This window comes from Hemitrygon akajei, chromosome 6 (genome assembly GCF_048418815.1).
Source record: "Hemitrygon akajei chromosome 6, sHemAka1.3, whole genome shotgun sequence".
NCBI classification, from domain to species: Eukaryota; Metazoa; Chordata; class Chondrichthyes; order Myliobatiformes; family Dasyatidae; genus Hemitrygon; species Hemitrygon akajei.
Genome location: NC_133129.1, coordinates 36,878,350 through 36,890,606, shown reverse-complemented (window position 1 = coordinate 36,890,606; position 12,257 = coordinate 36,878,350). Strand labels below are relative to the sequence as shown.

The window sequence follows — 12,257 nt, the reverse complement described above, 5'->3', positions numbered from 1 at the left end:
CATAGGAAGTCATTCCTACCTGTGGCCATGAAACTTTACAACTTCTCCCTCGGAGTGTCAGACACCCTGTGCCAATAGGCTGGTCCTGGACTTATTTCCACTTGGCATGAATAACTTATTATTTAATTATTTATGGTTTCATATTGCTATATTTCTTCACTATTCTTGGTTGGTGCGGCTCTAACAAAACCCAATTTCCCTCGGGATCAATAATGTATGTCTGTCTGTCTGTATGTGGTGATGTGTTATGTACTCTGATAATAAACTTTAAACCAGCCCGATGAGGAAATATATATGCGTGTCTTCAACCGGCACTGGGTCTGGACCCTCAGACTCCCCCCAAAGTAACATTAGTGTACCTTCATAACATGGTGCTCTAAGAAAACTCCTTTTATTGGGCCATTGGAGATGGACAGTGCATTGTAAATGATCTGGATAAATTTGAGCAAACACTTGTCCTGATGAAGGGTCTCGGCCCGAAACGTCGACAGTGCTTCTCCCTATAGATGCTGCCTGGCCTGCTGTGTTCCACCAGCATTTTGCGTGCGTTGTTTGGATAAATTTGAAATGCTCGAGATGCATTTGATCCTCCCGGACACAGGAGTCGCTAAAGGGTCCAATATGTTCTTGATTTAAAATAGGGGAGACTGTAGAAAGTACCAAAATATTCAGAACTCTTTTTAATCTCCTTAAGCCGAGTGTGGCCGCTTGGCGGGTGAGCGGACGCCGAAAAGCCGCGGGGACAGCGAGGCCGTGCCGCTTGGCGGGGAGCGGACGCCGAAAAGCCGCGGGGACAGCGAGGCCGTGCCGCTTGGCGGGGAGCGGACGCCGAAAAGCCGCGGGGACAGCGAGGCCGTGCCGCTTGGCGGGTGAGCGCTGCCCGGAGCCGCGGGGACAGCGAGGCCGTGCCGCTTGGCGGGGAGCGGACGCCGAAAAGCCGCGGGGACAGCGAGGCCGTGCCGCTTGGCGGGTGAGCGCTGCCCGGAGCCGCGGGGACAGCGAGGCCGTGCCGCTTGGCGGGTGAGCGCTGCCCGGAGCCGCGGGGACAGCGAGGCCGTGCCGCTTGGCGGGTGAGCGCTGCCCGGAGCCGCGGGGACAGCGAGGCCGTGCCGCTTGGCGGGTGAGCGCTGCCCGGAGCCGCGGGGGCAGCGAGGCCGTGCCGCTTGGCGGGTGAGCGCTGTCCGGGCTGCCGGCGCTTCCCCACGGAAGGTAAAGTGTTGGGCTCGGTGTATGGGAATGTAGGCGTACGAGGACCAGGCGATAGCGATGGTGGGAATGTATACCTGTGGAACAACGCTGAAAGGTGCTCAAGGTTGCAGAGAGATTCGCCAGGACCTCAGTACAGGAGGGTCTTGATCAGAAACGTCAACTGCCCCATTTTCCCTCACCGAGGACCCGCCGAGTTACTTGAGAATGTCATTCGTCTTTGCTCTAGATTCCAGCAGCTGTCTTCACTTGTGTCGCCGTTCACCGGGATGCTGCTTGAGACAGAGCTTCTGTTATATGGAGGGAGTGGAGAAGCTTGGTTTGTAGAGGAGGCTGAGGTCTGACCTGATTGAGTCCCTTTATTCCGACCCTTTGCCTCCTGAATGAAGTTGAAGTTTTGTAGATACAGAGCTAGGGCCAAAGATATCACAAACAGTAACAGTAAGAGCAAACACGAGGAAATCTGCAGATGTTGGAAATTCAAACAACACACACAAAATGCTGGTGGAACACAGCAGGCCAGGCAGCATCTATAGGGAGAAGCGCTGTCGACGTTTCGGGCCGAGACCCTTCGTCAGGCCCGTAAGGACAGTCCTGATGAAGGGTCTCGACCCGAAACGTCGACAGTGCTTCTCCCTATAGATGCTGCCTAGCCTGCTGTGTTCTGCCAGCATTTTGTGAGTAACAGTAAGAGAACATTTGAATCTCTAACCCAGAGTGCTGTGAGATTTTGTCACTGAATTCATTCAAAACAATGATGGACATATTTCTGAGTATATTGAGGGAATTGTAAGATGTGGGAATAGTGCTGAAACATGGCGCTGAGGTAGAGATTATCCACAATGAATGATGTTGAAGGCTTAAAGCGTCAGATGGTTTTTGTTCCATGTTAGCTCGATATATTTGATATCTTTCTTGCATTTCTTTGGAATTGGTCTCCTCAAATTTTTTCTATCCACCAAGGTGGCAAATTTTTGTTCGCTCGTTAGCAAAAAAGCTATTCCACTAAGTGTTGTTCTTGAGACTGAAATGTTTTATCAGTTTGATCTCAACATTATGGAATCTTCTGTGGGAAGAAAGACTTGCTGACAGGTGTCATCTCCAATTCCATGACTGTGCGTGCATATGCATGAGAGAGAAATTTTGAGTTAATTTTCTGTGTTCATAGTCTGAGCTAGGAAGTTATTTCATGTCATTTCTCATCTGTCTAGTTAACATTAACAACTTTAATTTTAGTGATTTTTGGAAATCTGCATCAAGGCTTGACCCTTTTTTGTTTACTTTGTATAGATATTGTTTGATGTAAAAAAAAAGCATCTGAGATAAGCAATAATGAGAAAACAAAAAGTTGCTTCAACTTCAAAAAGATCTAATTTGCAGGTAATGCAAACCTAAAGGCTTGAGGTGCTGTAAACGTGCAACCTGTTATGTGCTGTATTTTAAATTCTTCCTTTGTTGTCTTGGTGCCAGATAGAATAACATTTAACATTGACCCATCAAATATACAATAATTTCTATGGTATTGAAATGCGCAAGTACGTACATTGTTCAATTCATATTTAAATCTGGCACCATATGCAGCATTTGTGATTATCAACAGTTATTACAATGAATTTCTATTAATATTCGGTGTTAAAGGAAATGTAAAATTAGCTTTTGACATACAGATAATTTGGGATAGTAGTCTTTTTTTTAAAAGCTGGAATTATTTTATGAAGTTTGTATTTCCCACAACTATACAGACATTCCCTCTTGCTGATGCTTCCCTTTCTTCAGACTGTGTTTATATCCTTTCTGTCTATGCCTTCTCTATGCACTATGCTTGAGCTCCAGTTAATCATGTATATATGTCAAATAAAAGTACTGTCAGTTGCTATAGTCATAGTATTTGTTTTAAAATTTCATGTATGTAATCATCCATAATCATATAGAATGATGAGGCAGGTTTAAGGGCTACTGCTGCTCCTGTATTCTTGTGTTTTCCTTTTGTTTTTGTGTTTGAAGGTTTGTTAAGCTCAACATTAGAAACATAGAAAATAGGTGCAGGAGTAGGCCATTTGGCCCTTCGAGCCTGCACCACCATTCAGTATGATCATGGCTGATCATCCCACTCAGAAACCTGTACCTGCTTTCTCTCCATACCCCCTGATCCCTTTAGCCACAAGGGCCATATCTAACTTCCTCTTAAATATAGCCAATGAACCGGCCTCAACTGTTTCCTGTGGCAGAGAATTCCACAGATTCACCACTCTCTGTGTGAAGAAGTTTTTCCTCATCTCAGTCCTAAAAGGCTTCCCCTTTATCCTTAAACTGTGACGCCTCGTTCTGGACTTCCCCAACATCGGAAACAATCTTCCTGCATCTAGCCTGTCCAATCCCTTTAGAATTATATACGTTTCAATAAGATTCCCCCTCAATCTTCTAAATTGTTATAGCTTTGTGATTTCCCACTCTGATTTTAGTAAAGAACCTTTCACTCTGCTTTCTGGAAATTATTCTCTTCCAAAATTCCTTCCACATGATTTGTAATCTAAATAGTTAACATGAATGAACTTCTCAGACTTTCATTTGGATACAGGTATCGATTTTAATCGATGTTTCGATGACAAACTCTACCATCTTCATTAGGTTTGGCTGATAAATGCTGCTCCACATTCACAGGGAATCCTGTAAATGCCAGCTGTCCTGAGTCCCAGGTCAACCTAACAACAAGGAGGAGTCTGTTGCTACCACCTTCCCTCACTATATTTCCACAGTTTCTGGAAGGATTGTCAGGATCCTGAAGAAATGCTATATTATTACCATCCACAAACCCTAAGGAAAAAAATCATGGTTTCTGTGGGTCAAAGATGACCTAGGACTCAGCTCGGCCAGATGGGATGCATGGTGGAAACCTGCATCAGGGAGCTCAGGAGGAGTATCTGTTTGGGTTACCTGGAGAAATCAGCAAAAGCAGAACATTACTTTTGCAAGTGGCCATCTTCATCCCTGATGAAGATGGCAGAATTTGTCATGGAAATGACAGTTTAAAATCAATACTTGTACCTGGCTGGAAGCCCAAGAAGAGTTTATTTGTCATATACACTGGGAAAGCATTAGATAATTAAAAAAAAATTTAACAGTTATCTACTTTTTATAATTTGACTCTGGGCTTAACACATAGTTTGTGCTGGAAACATTGAAAAGGTACAGAACAAATAGCATCTTTGGCGAAGAAGAAAAAAAACTTTGACCCAGTACATTTACTGTTTATTGATGTTACTTGATTTGTTCAGATTTCCAGTATTTAGTTTAAAAATAAGTTTTATTGGTCATCATAACATTGCTTCTGGGAGCTTGCTGTGTACAAATTGGCTGCCACGCATCATTGAGTGTATTTTGGAAATACTTCATTGGCCTTGGGGATTTCCAGAACAGGGCTGTATAAAGGCCTTTTTTATTATTTCTTCTAATCAGCACATCTCATAGCTGGCCAAATTTTTCCTACATGAAATTGATCAGCTGTGCAGCACCAATTGGGTTTGCAAATTACTAGGGAAATGTTAACCAGGCTGTTAAAACCAGAACTTATTTTGTGTTATCAAATGGCCAGAGTTTTTACTAACCTTTTGTAAAATTTTCTTTGTTGCATGATTCTTGCTGCCAGTTTTCCCAGTTTACTTCCTCTTTGCCACTCCAGTTTTTACATCTGTATTTTTTTCTGAACCCTCTCTTTATAAAGGATCAGCCATAATAAAACTACTCTGAAAGCCAGAGTAATATGTTAAAGCTATTTCAAAAACTTTGGGTATGAGAAAAATAACTTAAACTTTGAAAAATTTACATGATATCCAGGCAGTAATTCAAAATAGGACACTGATGGCAAATAAGTGATTCATTGCCCTTGCCCGAATGTTGAGTTCATATTTTGCTTGCCAATAACTTCAATCTGAAGGATTTGCAGGTATAACAATTTTAGTGTCTATTGAGAGGTAGAATGATTGACTTTAGGAAGCATAAAACCAATCTGTGGGATTAATAAAATAAGTTGTCAAGCCCTCTGTGCTGCTGATGATTTATTTTCAAAAAATTGTTGCTGTATACCACTTTAACATTGAAAGTGTCGTTATTTCTGACCTTTTTCTCTTATTCAGGGTTCTAAGGCTGCAAGAGCTAAAAAAGGTGGACAAAATCAAACAAAACACAGACAGACTCCTGTTAATAAAAATCAAGACAAATCATCCAGTCAAAAGCATCCATATTTTTCCCCAAACCTATCCAGCATTTTAAAAAATTCAGAAAGCCAGTATGATGATTTACAAAATGAATATTATGGTAAGTTGTTAATGGTTAGAAATCAAATGTTGTTGAGTTGGCTTGTGCAGTGATGTACAAAATGTGCTGCTGCTTAGATACAGTACTCCCATTGACCTGGGCACCTGGTGTCTCAGAAATATAATATAGATCACTGCAGAGCATTTGTTGACAGATACGTTTACTGTTTATGGAATTAATTGGACACTTTTGGTTGTTTTACTAGCCCACGAGTTGATCACTTAAGTATTTGAAACAAATGCTGCCAAGTTTGTCCATAGCAGAATGTCTGGTCCTAATTTTAACTATTGTACAGGCAATTAATTTGGAATTGATTTCTTTGAATGAGCAAACCTTATATTTCTTCTAGATTATTCTAATTTTTTAAAGAAAATGTTGGATTAGAGTTGTAGGAGCCATGCACCTGTTTTCTATCTGCATTCTATTCTGTGTTGCACTTTTATAACATAAATGGGGGCATGGTAAACGTGAAGGGAATAAGTTGCATATTTGTGCTTTGTTCTGCACAGTTTGAAGCTGGGGACCGATGGATGTCATATCTTTTGTTCACCACTTAGTTATGCTTAATTTCGCTGAATTGCATCCCTTCAAGACTGTATGTTTTGCTAAATGCTAATAAAGGATCGAATACAGTTCTTTGACTTTTGGAACATTATTATCAGATTGATCGGAGGTGCGATTGGTCGGGGTCGCCAGTAGTGACATTGGTTTGTTAGATAAGCCGCTACAAGAGTGCTTTATGCAGTTTTTCAGTGTAATGAGGATTGCTTGCAAATGCCTTACTGAACACAAGATGTCGCCAGACATTTTAAAAAATAATTTGAGTGTTTTCTGTAACTAAAATTCTCTTAATAAGGCTGCTTTAAAGTGAATGAGGTTTTGTTTAGAACTTATCTTACTATTTGACATAAAGGTTCCAGTTGCTTAAAGCTCTCTTCTATTTAATGAATGCATTGGTCATGATCTTTAAAGAATCACTTGATTCTGGCGTGGTCCCAGAGGACTGGAAGATTGCAAATGTCATTCCACTCTTTAAGAAGTGAGGAAGGCAAAAGAAAGGAAATTATAGACCAGTTAGTGTAACATCAGTGGTTGGGAAAGTATTGAAGTCTAGTATTAAGGATAAAATCCCATGGCGTTACAGGAAAGATACTGGCATGGTTAGAAGAATGGCTGACAGGCAGGAGGTAGTGAATGGAGATAAAAGGAACCTTTTCTAGTTGGCTTCTGGTGATTTGTGGTGTTCCTCAGGGGTCAGTATTGGGACCGCTGCTTTACGCATTGTTTCTTAATGATTGAGGTAATGGAATTGATGGCTTTGTGGCAAAGTTTGCGGATGATACGAAGATAGGTGGAGAGATAAGTAGTGCTGAGGAAGCAATGTGATTGCAGCAGGACTTGAACAAATTGGAAGAATGGGCAAAAAAGTGGCAGATGGAATACAGTATTGGGAAATGTATGATAATGCATTCTGGTAAAAGGAAGAATAGTGTGGAATATTATCTCAGTAGGGAGATGGTTCAAACATCAAATGGACTTAAGAGTCCTCATGCAAGGCTCCTAGAAGGATAATTTACAGGTTGAGTCTGTGGTAAAGAAGGCAAATGCAATGTTGGCATTTATTTCAAGGGTAATAGAATATAAAAGCAAGGAGATAATGTGGAACCTTTATAAGACACTAGTGAGGCCACACTTGGTGTATTGTCAATAGTTTTGGGCCCCATATCTCAGAGGGGATGTGTTGTCATTGGAGAGAGTCTAGAGGAGGTTCACAAGAATGATTCCGGGAATGAAGGGTTAACATATGAAGATCATTTGGCAGCTTTGGGCCTGTACTCACTGGAATTTAGAAGAATGCGGGGGATTCTCATTGCAACCTACCAAATATTGAAAGGACTAGATAGGGTGGATATGGAGAGAATATTTCCTATGGTCTGGGTGTCCAGAACTAGAGGGCACAGCCTCAAAATTGAGGGGAAACCCTTTAGAACAGAGGTAAAGAGGAATTTTTTTAGCCAGAGAGTAGTAAATCTGGAATGCTGTGCCCCAGACTGCGATGGAGGCCAAGTCCATGGGTATATTTAAGGTGGAAGTTGATCATTTCCTAATCAGTCAGGGCATCAAAGGATGTGACGAGAAGGCAGGTATATGGGATCTTGGATCAATGATGATGCAATGATGGGGCAGACTCGATGGGCTGAATGGCCTAGTTCTGCTCCTATGACTTACAGTCTTAATATTTAATTGATTTCTGATGAAAACAGGTAAGACTTCCTAAGTTGTATCAACATGTAAATTCAAAAGAACACAAGAATTGAGATATAGTAATGGACTTAATAGAGGTCTTAACTGAAGTTTTAAGACCACAAGACCATAAGATGTAGGAACAGAAGTAGGCCATTCGGCCCATCGAGTCTGCTCTGCTATTCAATCTGATCCAATTCTTCCAGTCATCCTAACTCTCCTGCCTTCTCCCCATACCCTTTGATGCCCTGTCTAATCAGTCTCTGCCTTAAATACACCCAATGACTTGGTCTCCACAGCTGCTTGTGGCAACAAATTCCTAGATTTACCACCCTCTGACTCAAGTAATTTCTCTTCATCCCTGTTGTAAATGATCGTCCTTCAATCCTGAAGTCGTGCCCTCTTGTCCTAAACTCCCCTACCATGGGAAATAACTTTGCCATATCTAATCTGTTCAGGCTTTTTAACATAAGGAGTGTTTCTATGAGATCCACCCTCATTCTCCTGAACTCCAGGGAATATAGCACAGGAGTTGCCAGATGTTCCTTTTATGGTAATCCTTTCATTCCTGGAATCATTCTTGTGAATCTTCTCCAAAATCAGAAAATCCTTTCTAAAATAAGGAGCCCAAAACTGCACACAATATTCCAAGTGTGGTCTCACGAGTGCCTTATAGAGCCTCAACATCACATCCCTGCTCTTATATTCTGTACCTCTAGAAATGAATGCCAACATTGCATTCGCCTTCTCCACCACGAGGTTAATCTTTAGGGTATCCTGCACAAGGACTTCCGAGTCCCTTTGCATCTCTACATTTTGAATTATTTCCCATCTAAGTAATAGTCTGCCTGTTTATTTCTTCCACCAAAGTGCATGACCATACACCTTCCAACATTGTATTTCATTTGCCACTTCTTTTCCCATTCCCCTAAACTATCTAAATCTCTCTGCAGGCTCTCTGTTTCCTCAACACTACCTACTCCTCCACCTATCTTTGTATCATCGCCAAATTTAGCCACAAATCAATTCATCCCATAGTCCAAATCATTGACATACATCATAAAGTTTTGATAGATTTCACAGAGCTTCTGCACTTAAGGCAAACAACAGGGAATTCTAGATAAATATTTAAGAATATAACAAAATGAGGGTTTAAATTTATATAAGTGCTTGGGAGTCACAATTCCAATCAAGATGACACTGAGCTGCGATGTCTGGCGATGTCGTGTCACAGACAGACTTAATTGATTTTCTATTTAGGTTCATACGAATGGTTTAGAGGACAATGTGTGGAATTAGGGGTCAGGTTAGAGTTTAGTGGTGGGGATGAGAAAGTTGGAGGTCAGCGGCAGTAAGTGAACAGTCAGGGGCAGGAGCTGGAGTTTGTAGTCCAGGTTGGAGTGCTACGCGGTGGAAGGTTTGCGATAATAGATACTAGTAATACCCAGGTTGAATGTATAGAGGTCAGAAGCCCAATATCTGTGACAGTGGGCCGGGGACTGGAGGTTGAAGGCTGGAGGCCCAATGGCTGAGAGTGTGGAGCCAAGACTTGAGGCGTGGGTTTGGAGGCCTGTCTCTTGCGTATTTGCTGCTGTTAAGCAAATCAGGTAGTAATTTTTTGGAGATGTTTCAGGCCAAGGGCCTTTCACCAGATCTGTTAACTCTTTCTGCACAGATGTTTACAGTTATACAAAAGAATGACTGAATCTGGATTGTCCTTGTCTGCAAGCTTATTGTTGTTTTATATTATGTTACAGTGCTTCTGAAAACATGTATGATATGTTGGAGAGGGGGAGAAATGTCCATTGTGTATAAAAGTCTATTGTGTCTCTGGATGGCAATGTGAACTGTATTGATGTTGAATTCACAGGCTTGTAGATGTCTTCAAGTATTTTTTTCTGATCACACTTGGCAAATGGACATACTGCAGTATTAGAACTCAGTCATATTTTGTTTTATGGGTTAATTCACCTTCTTCCCCTCTGCCATCCGATTCTTAAATGGACATTGAACCCTTAGACATGACCTCATTTTTAAAATATATAGTATTTATGTTTATTGCACAATTTTTAATCTATTTAATATACGTATACTGTCATTGATTTAGTTGTTTATTATTACTTTAGTTTGCTTTTTTTCTTCTACGTTATATAGATAGATAGATACTTTATTCATCCCCATGGGGAAATTCACACTTATTGTAGCAAAACTAATAACATACAATACTTAACTCAGTAAAAAAATATGATATGCATCTAAATCACTATCTCAAACAGCATTAATAATAGCTTTTAAAAAGTTCTTAAGTCCTGGCGGTTGAATTGTAAAGCCTAATGGCATTGGGGAGTATTGACCTCTTCATCCTGTCAGAGGAGCATTGCATCGATAGTAACCTGTCGCTGAAACTGCTTCTCTGTCTCTGGATGGTGCTATGTAGAGGATGTTCAGAGTTTTCCATAATTGACCGTAGCCTACTCAGCGCCCTTCGCTCAGCTACCGATGTTAAACTCTCCAGTACTTTGCCCACGACAGAGCCCGCCTTCCTTACCAGCTTATTAAGACGTGAGGCGTCCCTCTTCTTAATGCTTCCTCCCCAACACGCCACCACAAAGAAGAGGGCGCTCTCCACAACTGACCTATAGAAAATCTTCAGCATCTCACTACAGACATTGAATGACGCCAACCTTCTAAGGAAGTACAGTCGACTCTGTGCCTTCCTGCACAAGGCATCTGTGTTGGCAGTCCAGTCTAGCTTCTCGTCTAACTGTACTCCCAGATACTTGTAGGTCTTAACCTGCTCCACACATTCTCCATTAATGATCACTGGCTCCATATGAGGCCTAGATCTCCTAAAGTCCACCACCATCTCCTTGGTCTTGGTGATATTGAGACGCAGGTAGTTTGAGTTGCACCATATCACAAAGTCCTGTATCAGTTTCCTATACTCCTCCTGTCCATTCCTGACACACCCCACTATGGCCGTGTCATCAGCGAACTTCTGCACATGGCAGGACTCCGAGTTATATTGGAAGTCTGATGTGTACAGGGTGAACAGGACCGGAGAGAGTACGGTTCCCTGCGGCGCTGCTGACCACCGTGTCAGACCTACAGTCTCCCAACCGCACATACTGAGGTCTATCTGTCAAGTAGTCCACTATCCAATCCACCATGTGAGAGTCTACTCCCATCTCCGTTAGTTTGTGCCTTAAGATCTTGGGCTGGATGGTGTTAAAGGCACTAGAGAAGTCAAGGAATGTAATCCTCACAGCACAACTGGCCCCATCTAGGTGAGAGAGTGATTTGTGCAGCAAATACATGATAGCATCCTCCACTCCCACCTTCTCCTTATACGCAAACTGAAGAGGATATATTGTACTGCTGCTGCTAAGTTAACAAATTTCACGTTGCACGCCAGTGATAATAAACCAGATTCTGATTCACTCATTAAGTATTTCTTGCCTTAGCCTGAAGATTGGACCATAGCTGGTTTTCAGCTGTGCTTCAAATAAATAGTTTGAGAAAATTTATTAATCATTTAATATTGTTATTTACCTCACAAAAATGTTCCCTAATTACTTAATTGTCTTTAACTTTTTGTTTGTACGTAGATCACCCATTGCACAGCACAGCAGTGTTTTCTGGTGATTTAGAACTGAATGATGAAGGAAACGAAAAAAGGGATGAAGATCTTGCATGGAGTAATATGCATAAGGAGCCTACATGGCACTCTGCACCTCAGGGTGGAAAAATCAGGAAGGAAAAACGGTAAAGTTGAAGCTGGATGAATTTCTTTGTTTCTCTTCTCAGAACAGAGTAGAATTGCTTAAAATGTCAGACTTCAGCATTATTTTGAAAACTATTGGCACAGTACTAAAATAGAGATTAAAACTCATAAATAGAGATTAAAACTAGAGATAATATGGTAATTTTTTAAAGAGCAAACATGAGGAAATCTGCAGATGCTGGAAATTCAAACAACACACACAAAATGCTGGTGGTACACAGCAGGCCAGGCAGCATCTATAAGGAGAAGCACTGTCGAGAGAGACCTAAGGAGAGATCTTGGGTCTTGGCCCGAAACGTCGACAGTGCTTCTCCTTATAGATGCTGCCTGGCCTGCTGTGTTCCACCAGCATTTTGTGTGTGTTGATGGTAATGTTTTAGTTGGTTACTTAGTTTTTCTGTCTCAAACTTCCTTTTTTAAGAGGCATTTTTTAGTCTTTCCTGAATTAGTTGAGGCAGAAGTGAGGGCATCACATTTTGGCTTGGTACACTGAGTCAACCATTATTTCTATTTGTGATTCTTGCTGAATAGCTTGCTGTTGTGGATGTTTAGTAATTTTAGAAATAGTGCAGCTAGGGAATTGGGGAATGCCGATATATACTATACAGACCAATGTATTTCTTGGTTTTGCCAGTGTGTCAGCAGATCTTAACTGATATTTAATTTCATCCATTTTGGGAAGGCTGAAGCTGTTGACTCGTCTGGCACA

At 41.5% G+C, this 12,257-nt stretch overlaps 1 protein-coding gene across 6 annotated transcripts in view; it reads left to right on the top strand.

Moving 5' to 3' along the window:
- The first annotated feature begins 611 nt into the window (after nt 1-611).
- cenpu (centromere protein U) overlaps nt 612-12,257 on the top strand; it is a 33,799-nt gene continuing 22,153 nt past the window's right edge. For 2 of the 6 annotated variants that reach the window (XM_073048120.1, XM_073048115.1), the window contains exons 1-5: nt 612-750; nt 853-970; nt 2,497-2,586; nt 5,340-5,520; nt 11,373-11,529. In XM_073048120.1, coding sequence (XP_072904221.1) covers nt 2,539-2,586; nt 5,340-5,520; nt 11,373-11,529 — 386 coding nt within the window. In that variant the 5' untranslated portion in view covers nt 612-750; nt 853-970; nt 2,497-2,538. The other 4 variants (XM_073048116.1, XM_073048119.1, XM_073048118.1 and 1 more) reach the window with 4 other exon arrangements.